Source organism: Lycium barbarum, chromosome 7, assembly GCF_019175385.1.
Source record: "Lycium barbarum isolate Lr01 chromosome 7, ASM1917538v2, whole genome shotgun sequence".
NCBI lineage: Eukaryota > Viridiplantae > Streptophyta > Magnoliopsida > Solanales > Solanaceae > Lycium > Lycium barbarum.
The window spans coordinates 134,439,727-134,456,280 of record NC_083343.1 but is presented as its reverse complement, the minus strand read 5'-3'; the positions used below and the strand labels follow the sequence as shown (position 1 = coordinate 134,456,280).

The following is a 16,554-nucleotide window of genomic DNA, read 5'->3' as shown; positions in this document are numbered from 1 at the left end:
ATTGAGATGACACTTATTATTATTAGACAAATGTATTATTTCTTAGGGTGTCGTGTCTCCTCTGTGTTTATTTGTTTGTTTGTTACTTTAATTTCTTTGAAATCCTTTTTCCACTTTACGTTGAATCAGCGGAGACACAAAAAACAAGTGAGAGAAAGAGAAGAGAGCATATATAGAGACACCATTTCTCTGCTAATTTTTTTTTTAGCATTTTCTCAAACTTAGGGTTTCTTCTCCTTTGCTTCTTTCATTTTATCTATGTTTGTATGTTCCTTTCTCTTTATCTTTCTCATGCTTCTGATGGGTATTTCTTGTTAATCTGAATTCTATGTGTTTTGATGTGCATATTTTGTAAAGATTCTTGATTTATACTCTTGGAGTTTGTTTAAGAGCAGAAACTTGCTCATTTTCTTTGTCTTTTGATGTGTGTTCATTTTTTAATTATTTAAATCTAAGTTCTATGCTGTTTCATGTGCTTATTCTGCAATTATTTTGTTTTTGCTGATTTGTTTTTTTTTTTGGAAGTTAGAATCTTTGTTGCATTTTTCTTTGTTGTTGGGTTGGATTTCTTTTTTTCCTTTTTCCCGTTTTTAATCTGAAAATGTGCTTAATTTGCTATGATTTTTGTTTTTGCTATTTTGGGTCTCTTAAAAGTAGAATCTTGGTTATGTTTTTGTTGCTTTGTTCTTTGAAGGATGAGTTTTTTTTCATTTTATTTGAATTCCATGTGTTTTGATGTGTATATCAGGCAGTCATGTACTATTATTTTTGCTGCTTTGATTTTTTTCGAAAAGTTGAGTATTTGTAGCATTTTCTTTGTTTCTGTTGGGCTGGGTTTCATTTTCTGGATATATATAGTTGTGCATGTTTTACATGGTTGATCATTTGTAAGATTACCTTTTTTTGTGTTTGAATGTTGTTGTCCTGCATGTGTAATTTGAATATGTTTGCTGATTGTTTTATTCGTTTTGTAATTTTCTCAGGCTTGAGAGTTGATTTGATATTGACGAATATTGTTGGCTTTTCTGTGGAATCCTGGTGCTAAGAAGGAGAAGTAGCTTGAATTTGAGGGTTTAACCTATCCCTGTTGAAAAAAAGGTTTAGCTAAATTTTGGGTTAGCAGAAGGTAATCGGGTTTTGATTTCTGGGTGTTCTCACTATGCCAACATCGTGGGCTGATTCGGTTTCTGCAGCCGAGAATCTGGCTGCTGCTCGCCCCAAGTCATCGTATGTTCCACCACATCTTAGAAACAGGCCTGCGCCTGCTTCAGCTGATCCGCCTGCACAGGCTTCCTATGCTGGGGCTACTGCATCCGGTCCAAGTCAGGACCAAAGTGGTTATGGTGGCCCAAATGTAGGTGGAAATCGTTGGAGTGGTCCAAGGAATGATTTCCGATCTGGTTATGGTGGAGGTGGAGGAGGCCATGGCGGTGGCTGGAATAACAGAACAGGTGGTTGGGATCGTGGGAGGGAACGGGAAGCTAACCCCTTTGCAGAAGATGATGCTGAGCCCTTTGTTGAACCAGAGAATTCTGGGATCAACTTTGATGCGTATGAGGATATTCCTGTGGAGACAAGTGGGGATAATGTGCCCCCTCCTGTGAACACTTTTGTTGAGATTGATTTAGGTGAAGCTGTCAACCAAAATATCAGGAGATGCAAGTATGTTAAACCAACCCCTGTGCAACGGCATGCTATACCAATTGTACTCGGTGGTAGAGATTTGATGGCTTGTGCTCAGACTGGTTCTGGAAAAACGGCTGCTTTCTGCTTTCCCATCATAAGTGGAATCATTAGGGGCCAATTTCCAAGACCTCCACGTCCGCGTGTGGCATATCCACTGGCTCTTATTCTTTCTCCGACAAGGGAGCTCTCATGCCAAGTAAGTTAATGGGGTAGAAAAGATCAATTTGGTTTTTTGGAGTATGCTGTATGGTTTGCTTTTCAAAAAGGCTTATAAGCTAAGAGTTGAATGCTGTGTATTGGCTTGCAGATTCATGATGAAGCTAAGAAATTTGCATATCAGACTGGTGTCAGGGTGGTTGTTGCTTATGGTGGTGCTCCCATAAACCAACAGGTTCTATTTCTTCTCTTGTTTGCTTGGTACTTTTTTTTTTTGCCTATGCTATACAGCTGAGATTGCACTGTGGCTTGCATTAATCTTTTACTGCCCCTTGTTGCTCAGTTACCAACAGTTTTCTTCTTTATTCGGTATCAAAAGAAGATCACGAGGATATGTTGTGTGCTGCAACAAAGTTTACTTTTTCCTGGAAATACCACTTTTACAATGATTAAGCTGCTTGAACTTCTCATGCTGTCAGAGAGATATCTTTTTTTTTTTTTGCAAAAGAGGAACTTGCTAGCTTTAGTTGTAGCTCGATCTTGCCTGCATTTTTCATGTTTTAAACCTGCTTTATCTTTCCCGAAAATTTATGGCGTCACAGAAATTCTACATGTGTGAAATTGACCTTCAGTTCAGTGAATTCTCTTTCAGCAAGAGGTTTGGTCTAATTACATTGTTTATGCAATGAACCTATGTTGCTCGGATCCTTTAAACATGCGGACGTACTCGTGTGTGATCCTCCAAAAATGCATAGCTTTTGGAGGATACGGCACACCCCACAGGATTTTGGAGGATCGGAGCAACATAGTAATGGACGATGGTGATAATTATTGAATTACAAGATTAGTGAATATGCAGATTGCTTGTTGTATGGTTTTATGCATGCACTATGAGAGAGAGACTTCATATGCGCCAAATAAGGAGATTGAAATGTGTATTATCATAAAAGCAGTTCAGAATTGCTTATAGATGTTTTTGAGCCGTGATGGTGTTGTATCTTAACAGCTTCGAGAACTAGAGAGAGGAGTGCATATTCTTGTGGCAACTCCTGGACGGTTGGTTGATTTACTTGAGAGAGCTAGAGTCTCGTTACAGATGATAAGGTATTTGTCTCTAGATGAGGCAGATCGAATGCTTGATATGGGTTTTGAACCTCAAATAAGGAAAATTGTGCAACAAATGGACATGCCTCCACCAGGTGTAAGACAGACAATGCTATTCAGTGCCACTTTTCCCAAAGAGATTCAGGTCAGTTCTCTGTTTGGACGGATTCTCTGTTCTTTGACCTGCTTTTTCTCTTTCTATTCTATTTTACTTCATTCTCTATCATCCCGTTGGCTTAAACTTTTGAACTTAAAGCTGGAACACCCCCCCCCCCCCCCCCCCCCAAAAAAAAAAAAAAAACTCCATGTCATTTATCTAGCTGCTTCCATAGTTATTATTCCTTTGTTCAAAAATGAGTGACACTATTTCCTTATTGGTCCATTCCTAAATAAATGTCGCTTTTCTAAATTTGGAAAGATTGAACTTCCCATTGTACCCTTAATAACAAGCTTTTGTAGACATGCAAATGTTATAGTATGTTTAAGACCACAAATTTCAAGAGTCTTATAGCCACAAGTGTTATGGCATATTTAAGACTACAAGTTTCAAAAGTCTTCATTTCTTTCTTAAACTCCGTGCCTAGACAAACTACGCTTCATAAATTGAAAAGGGAAGGAGGGGGGAATGCTACAATGTTCTCAAGCTGACCTAAGTTTTCTTGTTCTTCGTCAGTTGTTTTTTTGCCTATGTTTTTGCTCAATTAAAGCATAGGGAGTGAATTGGAATGATCACTGTGAATATTCATTTTTGTGAGAAGTTTCAGCTTTGATCTTGCAGAGACTGGCGTTGGATTTTCTTTCAAACTATATCTTTTTGGCTGTGGGAAGGGTCGGCTCTAGTACTGATCTGATTGTCCAAAGAGTTGAATATGTTCAGGAGACTGACAAGAGAAGCCACTTGATGGATCTCCTTCATGCGCAAAGGGCAAATGGTGCTCATGGCAAGGTATTATCCATCTGTTATTCGATTTGACTTAATTATTGATGTCTATTATGTAGGCTGAGCAAAGAAATTGCTGTTCAGACCTGTAACTATACTTTCTGAGCCTTCTTTTTGATTGTTAGTTGGTGGAGAAGTATTCAAAGTGCCCATTAGGTACTTGCCTATATTCTTCTAGAGTGATGGCCTGTTCTTTATAGGGCTTCTCACGATAGGAGACTGTACCTTGTTGGATTGGCATATGTATCACATTAACTCCTATATCTGTATCTTTAATAGAGAACCTGAGAATTCAAAACTAAATGTGTTGTCTAGTGTGGTAATTTTGGGAGTTAATCATTTATTGACGGTGATGCTAACAACAGCGACTAAAGGTTGAGATATTGGAGGTAGAATAGTCTAAAGATTAACAAAGAAGTCAATCAGAAAGTTGTTGCTTAAAATTATCAATTTGCACAAGTTGCTGCATTCCTGGTTTTGCATGTTATGTTAAGGTTCAACCATATCAAAGAGAGTCTATCTTGACTATCAGTCTTATGAGAAACAATTGCATTTTTCCTTTTCCTAGTTATACTTCAGTTAATTACTGGAAATTATTTTTTTGAAATTCTAATGGCGTTTGTCTTTAATTATCAGCAAGCCCTTACCCTTGTTTTTGTCGAGACGAAAAAAGGAGCTGATTCTTTGGAGCATTGGCTTTGTATGAATGGTTTCCCTGCTACTGCTATTCATGGCGATAGAACTCAGCAGGTATTGATGATTTCTCTAGTGTGATTCTGGTTGGTTAATCGCATGAGACATTTAGCTCTGATATGGCTGTTTAATTCTCCATTGTAAATGATGTGCTTCTGACCTTTTTCTTGAGTCTCTTATGGTTTCTGTATTTTTTCATCGAGTTCAAGCTAAATTTCATGGTTTGTGTTTTACTCCAAATGTCTCCGGCTGCGGTGTTCTCTTTGTAATCTGAACCATGAAATACCGTGTAAAATGGAGGGTGTTTTTATGTCGATCCTCTGGGTTTAGCAGTGTAAGGCTAAGTTGCTTGGATTCTTCACTTTCGGTGCCACCCCCGTGTCGACACGACATGGGTGTGGGTGTGGGTGTGGGATCCGTACCCGATCTGGTCAACCGATTTTGGATACTTTGACCAAAATCGATGGAGAAATTCCGGACAGATCCAATGATTTCTATAATCAAAACAAAACCTAAGGTGGAATTGAAGAAAATGGAATACCTTGTTTATTGAAATTTCTATGTCACTCCTTTTTCTTTTATATCCTTCTGGAATTCTCCTCTTGATCAATATTTTCTCCTCAAGTTTTCCACATAATATCTCATAATTTAGGTTTATAATTCTATTTTTAGATATTTGAATTATTTTTAGCCGAATCCCCGCACCCGTATCCATACCTGGATTTGTATCCTCGAATCTTAAAATTTAGATCATGGAGGATCCGACCTCTAGATCCGCACCCGTATCGGACACCCGCACCCGAGTCCGAGTAAATTAGGTGTAAGGCATTCTAGAAATTGGGGATGTGGAACTTCTGTTCTACTTGCTTTTCCCTTATCTTTTCTCGTCTCTATAAAAAAGTTGATAGGAGCTGATTTCTTAAAAGAGTGAAGTATATGTTGAAAGTTGGGACTTGAGATGCTCAATTTCTAACACTGGAAAAACTTGGAAATAATTTCCTACTGTTCTTCATATTATTTGATCTCTAGCAGCTCTGCGGACAGAATACTTTTATTTGTTGGGTAGAGTAGTTGTTTCCTTTGAGAGTGCCTCTCTCTCTCTCTCTCTCACACACACACACACACATAAAAACACACACACTCTTACACTTTCTTCTTTTTTGGGGGGGAGTCAAAAACCTTGAAGTTCTCTTTGAAATGATTGTAGACAAATTCCTACAATAATTTCAGATTTTCTATCAACTGCAGTATGCATTTCAGTTGTAATACCTTTATACTTTTGTAAAATAGGTTAAAATGTGGCATTTCAGTTTTCATTGTTGCTACCAGCTCACCACATATCGTTTTGACTACAAACGATGTGAATTGATTATTGCTTTTATGACAATTAGTAGAGAGTTGTGTATTGGCAATGCTATTAATAGCCATCACTTAGTCTCTTGAAATGAAAGCGATGCAAAGCGAGAGGTCATCACGTAATTTTACACAGTATGCACATCAGATAAGTGTGCACTTTTAACATGACACACAAAGTGATCCCAACGAGAAATGGTCGATTCTTTGAATCTCAACTTTGAGGAGTTGGATCAATATCGTCATTATTGTATATTGGATGTTGAAATTAGTAATTTTAATTGATATTTATTATTTAAGTACTAAATTCATATATGTATGATATTTTTTAATTTTTCATAAATTGTGCACTTCACTTTAAAGAAGCGCGTACTTCACTTCTAGCCTTACGCTTCAAGCCCCATGACCTTGTCGTTTTTTGCGCCTTTCACATTTAAATATCACTGGTGTATTCTATTGGAGTGATCTTTTTTGAAGAAAAGATCTGATACTGCTATCTGATGACATTATTAGTAGCTTTTTTGTTGATATGCTGCATGAGGTGGGTGGTGGTGGCAATCTGTATACCATTCTGATATTTTGGGGCCTTGTGTTGTCCAACATCATCTCTGCTATAGCAGATTCCTTGTCTGGTTGGTAATAAATCTCAGATTCTTAAAGTTGAGCGGTTAAATTAGCTTCCCTTTTTAGCTAATAGTATATATCTCATCAATTGAATCAGGTTCGCAATTCCATCTTTGGTATATCTACCTTGGTATCTTAGCAATCATTAGTTTTAAGATATGTGACATCTTTTCTAGCTTTTTCCTTCAAATGGCTTGTTTTGGATGGGATTTCATTTCATTTCCCCCTTGATCAGTTATTGTTGCGCATTGTTGGCAGGAAAGGGAATACGCCCTGAGGTCCTTCAAAAGTGGTAATACACCAATCTTGGTTGCAACGGATGTGGCAGCGCGTGGTCTTGATATACCTCATGTTGCTCATGTTGTCAACTTTGACATCCCAAATGACATTGATGATTATGTCCACCGCATTGGAAGAACAGGGCGAGCTGGAAAATCAGGTTTAGCAACAGCCTTCTTTAACGAGAACAATTCTTCAGTGGCAAGGTCACTGGCTGAGCTGATGCAAGAAGCAAACCAAGAAGTACCTGCTTGGCTCTCTCGCTTTGCTGCTCGTTCTTCACATGGAGGTGGCAAGAATCGTCGTGGTGGAAATCGTTTTGGTGGGCGTGATTTCCGAAAAGATTCCTCTTTCAATCGAGGGGTGACAGACTACTATGGCGGGGCCAATATGAGCAGCAGTGGCTATGGTGCACCTGGCGGGTATGCTGCACCATATGGTGGTGCTGGTGTGACTAGTGCCTGGGACTAACCAGCCACATTTTGCCCCAGTTTGCAAATTCAGATATAGTTTCAATTTTGCACTAGCAGTTCTACTCACATTAGTGTCTACTCTTTATTTTGCCCATTTTTGTAAGTTTTGACGTTTCGTACTGAAGTCTTCACTGCAATGGTGGTTTGGGTTGTTGTGACGTAGTTAGGGGCTCGATGGGGATGTGTAAATCTTGGCAGGTGGTGGTGAATAATTACTACTAACAGATTAGGATTTACTTTGCCTTGCTTACTTCTCCCTTTGCTTTAACATTTGGTAGGTGGATGGATTTGTTAAAGAATAGGTCTCATGTATAGGGGGGAGTTTATGTTTCTGCCAGCAATTGATTTATATGTCTCTTAGGTGTATTCTTTTATCAACCAAATGTATTGGTTGTAGATTTCTAGTACAGAGCCCTTCAAGTGTTGTGTTCAACTCTAATCACTATTGTAAAAATATTACAAAGTCAGTGCTAAGTTTTGTACTTTTGTATTCGCCCCAGAGCAAGTTCTTATAATGTTTTGTTATTGTTTTTTGTTTTCATTCTCAAGGTGGTGATGGTTAGTCTATCTTATGCTTTATCGTTAAAAAGATTAATTTGTTTTAGTACAGTTATGTGGTTGCTTATCTGTGCTGCTATTGCTTTTCTATTTATTTAACAGACTTTTAAGAATATATAATGTCATATTTATATCGCTTTGCGAAATAGATAAAATTGATTTTATCAATTACCACTTAAATCAGTTTATAATAATTCAATTTTTCTAATTAATGTTTAGTTGTTTTCAATTTATTTAAAGTAGAATAAAGTGATTAATTCTAATTTGATGCGTCTGCTGGTATATTATATAATTACGTAACAAAATACACCAACTTAGTACGTCATGAAAACATATAAAAACATTAAAAAAAAATCAACTTCTACCTACCTAATAAATGCTATGGGGTCGTTTCGTACACGAGATAAGATGGGATATCTAAGATTAAATTTGGGATTGTTTGGTTGACCATAATAAATTTATATCGTCAACCTTGAGATTATTTTATCCCCCCACAAATGGGATAAATTAGTCCAAGAATTATAATCTCAGGATTATAATCTCGGGATAATAGAGTCCGCTAACCAAACGACCCCTAAGTTGTTAACATAATTTCGGTTTTTTTTTTTATTCAGTGTATTATTATCAACTTAAATTCATAGTTAAGTCAAGAAATATTATTATACTCTTTTTATAATGTTATAAGAAAATGACACTCAAACCTCTTATTTGGCCTAGTATATTTCTCTTCATCTGCCTCATCAATCATTCATTCATTCTCTCTCTCAGCCTTATCAATGGCCTGCTCTCCAAAGTCAAAGCTCTTGTTCTTCTCTCTTTGCATATTCTTCTCCCTTTGTCTATCCTTTAATCCTAGCCATCCAAATAAAGTTGATGTCCATGATCTCCTTCCTCTTTACAACCTTCCAAAAGGTCTTCTCCCAAACAATGTAAAATCCTACACTATTTCCCCTAAAGACAACTCTTTTACTGTCCAACTAACACGCCCTTGTTACGTACAGTTCAAAGATCAACTTGTTTACTATGAAAAGGATATCAAAGGGAAAATGAGTTATGGGAAAGTCTCTGATGTGTCTGGAATACAAGCTAAGAAGGTGTTTGTATGGGTATCTGTAACAGGGATTAGTGTTGATGAAGAGTCTCATATGATTGAGTTCCATGTTGGGTTTTTGTCTGAGAAGTTGCCAGCTAATGAATTTGAGGATATTCCCACTTGTAAGAATAAAGGGTGCCAAGATTCTACCCTTGCTTCAATATGATGAGGTCAAGTTCTAATCTTTATAAGTGGTAGTACTATTTATAATAATGTCCTCAATCCAATAATACTTGTAGTTTGGGTTCATTGATGTTGTTATAATATTGGTATGTATTTAGTTTCCTATGCAGTAGTTTTGAGTCAATGGTTTGTATATATTGCAAAATTCTTCATATATTGTTTATATGTTCTGAGCTGAAACAAGTGTGTGCTGCTGAAAAAGGAATTGTCTTTCTCCCAAAGATAAATCCTTTATCCTTGAAATCACATGTACACTCATGTTATTATATGCCGTTCAAAGATTATCTTGCTTACTGTGAAAGTGAAATCAGAAAGATACTGTGTTGTCTAGAGGTTCATGATGCCTTGGATTACAAGTATATAAGCTTTTCTTGTAGGTATCTATCTGTAAGAGATATTAATGTTGATGATGAGTCAGTATGACAGAGTTCCACGTTCGGTTATTGTCTGAGATGATGCCTAAGGAATTTGAGGCTATTCAAATGGTGCTAGAAATACCTCCTTGCTTCAGTATAAGCTGAAGTTCCAATCTTTATAAGCCTGTATAATGTTGTCAATTTGATACACCTCTTTTTATATATGTATAATGTTGTGTTGTATATCTAATACTCCTAGTAATTTGGGTCCATTGATGTTTTCAGATTGGTTATTTCTCTATTTCGTGGGTGCAATCTAGTATTTTAAGTTATGCATTGTGTGTGTAAATTCTTCAATTATATATAAATATATATTGTTCAGGTAGAAGAGCATAAGACAGCAGGTGCTACTGAAAAGGAGTTGTCTTTCCCAAAGACAACTCCTTTTCCATTGAACTCACACAGCCATGTTATATATAGTTCAAAGATTGGGCCCAAGGGTTTTTACCTAGTAGCAAGAGTGCAAAACATGATGTGTGGTTTAGACACACGTCACGAGCTCAAACTCCGCCGCAAACAAAGCCTTTAAGGGAAGAAGGGTAGAGGAACTGGCCCATCATTCGCCGTGTTTGAAACCATGCACCAGCCGGCCCATTGGGATTTCTCCGTTGTCAAATATCATCTTGTTTACTGCGAAAAGAAAATTGGGTTAATGAGAGGTTACAGATGTCTCTAGAATCCAAGCAAAGAAGTTATCCATGTCAGTACCTATAACAGGGATTAATGTTGATGAAAAGGAATCTGAGACAATTCTCACTCATAAGAATGAGGTAAGAATGAGGGTTGCCAAGTATCTCACCTTGCTTCAATATGAGGTGATGTACTAATCTTTAGGCATAATGTCGATTCTAATAGTACTAAGAGGCAGATCCATTGTTTTAAGGAAGGGTACATATTTGTGTGTGTATTATAATTGGTTAAGGTTTGGGAGAAAAACTTGAGGATCTTAGTTTTGGATTCCAGACACAATTATCAGTATAAATCCATTTGCCTTATCCTTGGTGAGCAAGTTCATCCAACACTAGTACTTGTAGTTGTAGGCTACATTAGCCAAATGGCACAAGCTGTCAGAAACACCATCGTAATACAAGCACAGCTCATAAAGAACTTCTAAGAAAACATCTCCAATAACCTAAGTCTCAGGCCAAATTGAAAATATTTGTAGATAATAACGAAAAGAGAAAAATGCTTGGAGACAAATGAATACAAGTCCAGAAAGAGCAAAGATCTACTTGCTAGTTCTTACTTAGAACTTTGAGTTACAAAACGTAGATCGCAGATCTGAAATATTGTGATTTATGTTAGTATTGTTAATTCACTAGATGGTCCAAGTTGGTCCTCACAAAATAAGTGTTATATGTCTTGTATCTATTAATCATTGCTTCTGCACCCCGTCATTGTTGGATTTGAGTGGTGTATAGAATCCCTGATACAGTAAAAATGGAAGCATTCATTTGCACTGGTAATGAAGTACAACTGTAAGCATGGTGCCCACTTCATCTTTTGAATTTGATATACTTAAGTGTCTAAGAGCTTTGGCTCTCTCACCAGAGTTATTTAGTAACATGTGCGGTTGGTCCTCAGGGTTGGCCCCATACAGATTTCTCGATCATAAAAAAATATTGTCATTGCTTTTTCTTGCCATCCTTTTCCCGTCTGAGTAAATAAAGCAGAAATGTTTGATGGTCTAGAGCACTTTCTCTGATTGCTTGTTCATTCAGAACAAAATGTATTCTTTGATTATGTAAAATGAGGTTGCTGATCCATTTGATCATTTTGCAGGACAAACGGAGCTCTAAGGTGCTGTTATACTTCTTATGAAGAATGAAATGTTGACTTGGCTTCAGGAAAGTAACTCTTCACGCATGTGGAGTCTATGTACTATTCTAAGTTTTCATGTTCATAGTAGTCGGAATGTATAATTCATGTTATCTACACCAGAGGAAATTCTTCCTTAAGGGACATCTATCTTTGGTGTCTATTCTTCTTGGCTGACTATTTCTTTCTTTCCTCTTTCCAATATAAAATCTGCAAATAGTAAATAAATAACAGATTCTTTCTTTGATATTCACTGTTAAATTAGTTTTTCTAGCATAATTTGTTTACTATTAACTTTTTTGCTTCTGCTATTTCTTTTTTCGGACTGCTTTTGTGTGCTTTAATTTGAGCCAAGGTCAATCGGAAACATCCCCTCTACCTTGAGAGTTATGCAAACTAAAAAATCACTAGTTTTCTACCGAAAAATGTTCAGTAGGAAAAGAAAAAATAATAGTAGTATCTTTACTCAAAAAAATAAGAAAGTTCCCCACCGTTTCAATGGGAACCTGTTTCTCATCATGCCTTTTTCCACTGGTTTTTCGGTGAGCTGGTTCGGTAGGAATGAAGTGGGAAAATCATATTTATAGCACAAATTTTTCACTAATTCGCGGTGGGAAAAACCTCTATTTTTAGTAGTGTTGTGGGATTACACTGGGTATATTGTTGTTGTAGTAGTTTGCTAACTATTACCAATATATTTTGCTAGCATATCTTCCAAACAAGGTTGTGTACATATGTATTAGAGGAGATCTTATAAATTATATTCCAAGAATGCGTAACAGTTACATTTTCAAGATTTTACATAACATTTTCAAGTTTGTGCTTCATCCAGTTTTACTACAGAGTCTTCCAATTCTCGGTATTTTAACTCTTTGTCCATTCCCTTCTCCCAAGTTATTGCCTGCAATTATCATTAAAAAAAAAAGAGAAGCTAGATACATAAAGAGTTGCCCGAATATTCTCACACATTACAAAGAAATGAAGTAAGGGAAACACAATTTTCTAAGCTAGATTGGTCATTTACTTTTCAAGAAATCATTCAGTTCTCTCAACATTTCCGTTAAGATACAATTTTGCACTTACGATAAACGGAAAAAGAATCAGTATAGAGCTTAATTTGAATATATACCCGAGAGTATTGAACTTACATCTTGTGCCTCTGGGAACTTTGTCTAGAAACCATTATTCCTCCGTCTGTAGTGTCTTTGGCTTCGCTGCTTCTTTCGCCTTCTCGTAATGATTCTGTATTCTAAATCTCCAGCAATCCCAGAAAGCCAATTTGGATTTTGGGAAGAAAGCATGAAATATGCTATGATGCACCCAATAAATAGTCCACAACCATATCCCGTAAGAACCACTTTCCAACTGAGCTCACTCAGAAATGACGAATCACTTTCTTCATCCGGCACAAAGGTTGTGTTGTTTGAATCTGGTATCCAGCTACTTCCACAATCTTCCGAAACTGGGAATCCACGTAATCCAGCATTACCTTCATATGAATTGTTCTCAAATGTAGCAAATTGAGGTCCTTTCGGGATGCACCCTGCAAGATGATTGCTGGACAGATTTAAAAACTCAAGATATGTAAGAGAAGCTAGTCGTTGCGGTATCTCTCCTGAAATCTTGTTGAATGAAAGGTCTAATGATTCCACTACAGATAACTCTCCTAGTGATGGCGGGATATGACCCTCCAATCCATTGTGAGACAGATTCAACACCCGAAGCGAAATGAGTTCTCCCAGAACACTAGGAATATGTCCTTCAAATTTGTTGTTTGAGAGATCCATAGTGCTGTACAAAGACAAAATTCTCACAACTTCAAGCTCCAGCCCCTTCGTTACAACAGTCACCGAGTCTTGGTAACCTGTTTGTGCTTGATCACGTGGTGAGTTCATTGTTTGATCAATTCTCCTCATGCCTTTCAGATTTTGAAAAAGTCTTGTTGGCAACTCTGCTGTAAATGCATTGCAACAGAGATCTAACATCCGAAGCTGAGAAAACAAGTTATTAATCCTCAAAGTTCTGATGGGTCCATGCAATTTATTAGATCTCAAGCTTAAAATTTGTAGCTTTGGAAGAGTCCCCAACCACATAGGGAATGTATCATTGAGGTGATTGTTCCCTAAATCAAGAACTTCCAACTGTTTGCAATTGGACAAGGATCTTGGGATTTTTCCCTCTACCTTATTGCCATGCAAGTTGAAACTTTTGAGTTGACTTCTGGAGTTAAAAGCTGTTCGGAGATACCCAGAAAGACTATTGTATTGCATATCCAAAACCTCCAGGTAGTCACTCATGTTACCCAAACATTGTGGAATTGTACCCTTCAAATTGTTTCTTGCTAAATCTAGAACTTTTAATGATTTCAAATTGCAAACAGAAGAAGGGATCTCTCCTGAAATATTGTTGAATGAAAGGGCTAATGATCCCACTACAGATAACTCTCCTAGTGATGGCGGGATATGACCCTCCAATCCATTGTGAGACAGATTCAACACCCGAAGCGAAATGAGTTCTCCCAGAACACTAGGAATATGTCCTTCAAATTTGTTGTTTGAGAGATCCATAGTGCTGTACAAAGATAAGATTCTCACAACTTCAAGCTCCAGCCCCTTCGTTACAACAGTCACCGAGTCTTGGTAACCTGTTTTTGCTTGATCACGTGGTGAGTTCACTGTTTGATCAATTCTCCTCATGCCTTTCAGATTTTGAAAAAGTCTTGTTGGCAACTCTGCTGTAAATGCATTGCAAGAGAGATCTAACATCCGAAGCTGAGGAAACAAGTTATTAATCCTCGAAGCTTTGATGGGTCCATGCAATTTATTAGATCTTAAGCTTAAAACTTGTAGCTTTGGAAGAGTCCCCAACCACATAGGGAATGTATCATTGAGGTGATTGTTCCCTAAATCAAGAACTTCCAACTGTTTGCAATTGGACAAGGATCTTGGGATTTTTCCCTCTATCTTATTGCCATGCAAGTTGAAGCTTTTGAGTTGACTTCTGGAGCTAAAAGTTGTTCGGAGATACCCAGAAAGACTATTGTATTGCATATCCAAAACCTCGAAGTAGTCACTCATGTTACCCAGACATCGTGGAATTGTTCCCTTCAACTTGTTTCTTGCCAAATCCAGAACTATTAATGATGTCAAATTGCAGAAAGAAGAAGGGATCTCCCCACTGAGACTATTATTTGATATGAAGAATAAGTTTACGGAGGGCGACAGAATAGGTAGCGACCCTTCAATAGAATTGGACCCTAAATCAATAGTATGTAGTTTAGAAAGTGATGAAATATGGTCAATACTTGTCAACATGTTGTGGGATAGATTAAGATATTCCATATGCATCCAATTAGACCATGCCCAATCAGGAATCCTTCCTTTAATTTTATTATTTGAAAGATCCAAGTTAGAAAGCTCCTCTGTTGATCTCAAAAAATCCAGTTCTTTTACTTCACAAGCGGACAAAAATAAGGACTCAAGATATTTGGGTAAGGTAGACTTGACTTTATTCTCATTGGTCAGAGAAATACTATTATATGAAAGATCCAGCTTTCTAAGTTGTTTGAGGTTTGAAAAGAAGCTAACATCTACATTGCCACTAAAATTGTTATATGAAAGACCAAGTGTTGTTAGATTCACAAGGTTCTGAAGTGACCTGGGAAGAGGACCTTGCAACTGGTTGTCCTCTAAGGAAATCGATTCTAATGTATTGGAGTTGAAATCCTCAAGCTGACTAGAAAAGTGGTTATTCCTCAAGCTTAATTCAGTAAGTGATGGGAGGGAGAATACCCAGGATGGTATTGCTCCATTTAGGGAGTTAGATAATAGCGAAAGTGACTTTAGATTACGCAGCCCAGTTGTAAACAGAGGAATTGGTCCCTCAAGTTGGTTATCTCCAAGGGACATATACTCTAGACGCGTGAGATTCCAAAGAGATCTCGGAATCGGCCCCGACAAATTGCAAGAATCAAGTATCAAGTACCGCAATACAGTTAAATAGCCAAGAGATTCAGGCAGGAAATTACCAGAAAAATTAACTCGGTTGAGATCTAAAACCTTGAGAGATGCACTGCTGTTCCATTTGGTCTTTGGAAAATCACCACTGAGCTGATGATTGCCCCATAAGGCAAGTGTTTCCAGGTTGGGCAGATGAAAAATACTCTCAGGTATTATCCCATACAATCCCGTACTTCCCAGCCACAGAGTTGTTAAATGGGAAGAAAAATTTGGAGGAATGGTGGAAGAGATGTTTACATTAGTAAGATCAAGCTCTCTTAACTGAGTCAAATTTTGAAGGAGCAATTTAAAATTGTGAGGTCCAAATAGCATATCATTGCCTCCTAAATAAAGAGACTGCAACTTGGAAAGATGAGAGAATTCAGAAGGAATTTGACCTGAGAAATTTGACCAGGAAAGATCAAGATGGGTCAAGCTCGAAAACTTACCAAATTCGGGTGAGATGTGAGAATTAGAGAAGCTATTCAGAGAAAGGGTGAGCATTCGGAGATGAGAGAGCTGGAATAGGCTGCTATTCGAATCAATCTTCCCTTGAAGCTGGCTGCAACCAAGGTCAAGTTCAATGACATGGCCAATAAAATCATCGCATACAACACCATCCCATGAGCAGCAATCTCTGCTCATGTTCCAAGACCTTGTTTTTGGAGAAGATTGCTGACAATAACAAAAGGGAAATTCTGTACCAAATTCGCATACAGTAAGCGTATTCTTGAATTTTAGAAGGGAAATGCTTTCATCTTTGGAGCACAGATGAGTTACGGATGAAGAAAAAGCAAGTTGACAGAGAAAGAAAGATGCTAGTACAAATAGGAGGTATTCATAGCCCATTTTTGCAAGAAAGATTAGTATAAAAAGTTGGTAATAGAGAAAGAACAAAGTGTTGTAAAATATATATATATATATATATATATATATATGAATGTCCATATAGCCTAGGTTTTTCACATCTCCTAAATAAGAATAGGTACATGTACATTTGGTGGCATGTATGAAATGAAGAAAATAAAGCAACACAAGTTTGATTTTAACTCTTGGTGTTGTCATTGATGACTTCATCAAGAAATTGTCATCTTTAATTTTCTGTCTGAAATATTTTACAAAATTTAAGCCAAAGAAAACTTGAATCATCTTATTATCAAAAGTACCAGTCAGTATAGTG

General features: G+C 37.2%; 3 protein-coding genes across 5 annotated transcripts; 2 read left to right on the top strand and 1 right to left on the bottom strand.

The window, feature by feature from the left end:
- Positions 1 to 69: 69 nt before the first annotated feature.
- Positions 70 to 7,800, top strand: LOC132604625 (DEAD-box ATP-dependent RNA helicase 37-like). 2 transcript variants are annotated; one of them, XM_060318218.1, is made up of 7 exons: positions 70 to 147; positions 984 to 1,882; positions 1,994 to 2,077; positions 2,849 to 3,091; positions 3,725 to 3,892; positions 4,523 to 4,636; positions 6,815 to 7,800. In XM_060318218.1, exons 2-7 carry the CDS (start codon positions 1,160 to 1,162, stop codon positions 7,304 to 7,306), a joined length of 1,824 nt encoding a protein of 607 aa, XP_060174201.1. In that variant the 5' UTR covers positions 70 to 147; positions 984 to 1,159; the 3' UTR covers positions 7,307 to 7,800. The 2 variants fall into 2 exon arrangements, with proteins under 2 accessions (XP_060174201.1, XP_060174200.1); XM_060318217.1 differs by having other exon boundaries at positions 106 to 264.
- Positions 7,801 to 8,577: 777 nt separating this feature from the next.
- On the top strand, positions 8,578 to 11,623 carry LOC132604624 (uncharacterized). Of its 2 annotated transcripts, none has more exons than XM_060318216.1 (2): positions 8,578 to 9,129; positions 9,520 to 9,799. In XM_060318216.1, the coding sequence occupies exon 1, from the start codon at positions 8,643 to 8,645 to the stop codon at positions 9,123 to 9,125; it is 483 nt and encodes a 160-aa protein (XP_060174199.1). In that variant the 5' UTR covers positions 8,578 to 8,642; the 3' UTR covers positions 9,126 to 9,129; positions 9,520 to 9,799. The 2 variants fall into 2 exon arrangements, with proteins under 2 accessions (XP_060174199.1, XP_060174198.1); XM_060318215.1 differs by lacking the exon at positions 9,520 to 9,799 and adding an exon at positions 11,341 to 11,623 and having other exon boundaries at positions 8,579 to 9,129.
- A 419-nt stretch (positions 11,624 to 12,042) lies between these two features.
- On the bottom strand, positions 12,043 to 16,267 carry LOC132604623 (receptor-like protein 9DC3). The gene is made up of 2 exons (XM_060318213.1): positions 12,525 to 16,267; positions 12,043 to 12,277 (listed from the first exon to the last, which is right to left on the bottom strand). The coding sequence occupies exon 1, from the start codon at positions 16,221 to 16,223 to the stop codon at positions 12,549 to 12,551; it is 3,675 nt and encodes a 1,224-aa protein (XP_060174196.1). The 5' UTR covers positions 16,224 to 16,267; the 3' UTR covers positions 12,043 to 12,277; positions 12,525 to 12,548.
- Positions 16,268 to 16,554: the final 287 nt, after the last annotated feature.

What these genes read in the sequence shown, in the direction of transcription:
- LOC132604625 (XM_060318218.1), top strand. Translation starts at nt 1,160, where the DNA reads ATGCCAACATCGTGGGCTGATTCGGTTTCTGCAGCCGAGAATCTGGCT. An exon ending in CAAGGGAGCTCTCATGCCAA is followed by an intron (nt 1,883 to 1,993) that starts GTAAGTTAATGG and finishes ATTGGCTTGCAG; the next exon opens with ATTCATGATGAAGCTAAGAA. An exon ending in CTTTTCCCAAAGAGATTCAG is followed by an intron (nt 3,092 to 3,724) that starts GTCAGTTCTCTG and finishes TTGATCTTGCAG; the next exon opens with AGACTGGCGTTGGATTTTCT.
- LOC132604624 (XM_060318215.1), top strand. Translation starts at nt 8,643, where the DNA reads ATGGCCTGCTCTCCAAAGTCAAAGCTCTTGTTCTTCTCTCTTTGCATA.
- LOC132604623 (XM_060318213.1), bottom strand. Translation starts at nt 16,223, where the DNA reads ATGGGCTATGAATACCTCCTATTTGTACTAGCATCTTTCTTTCTCTGT.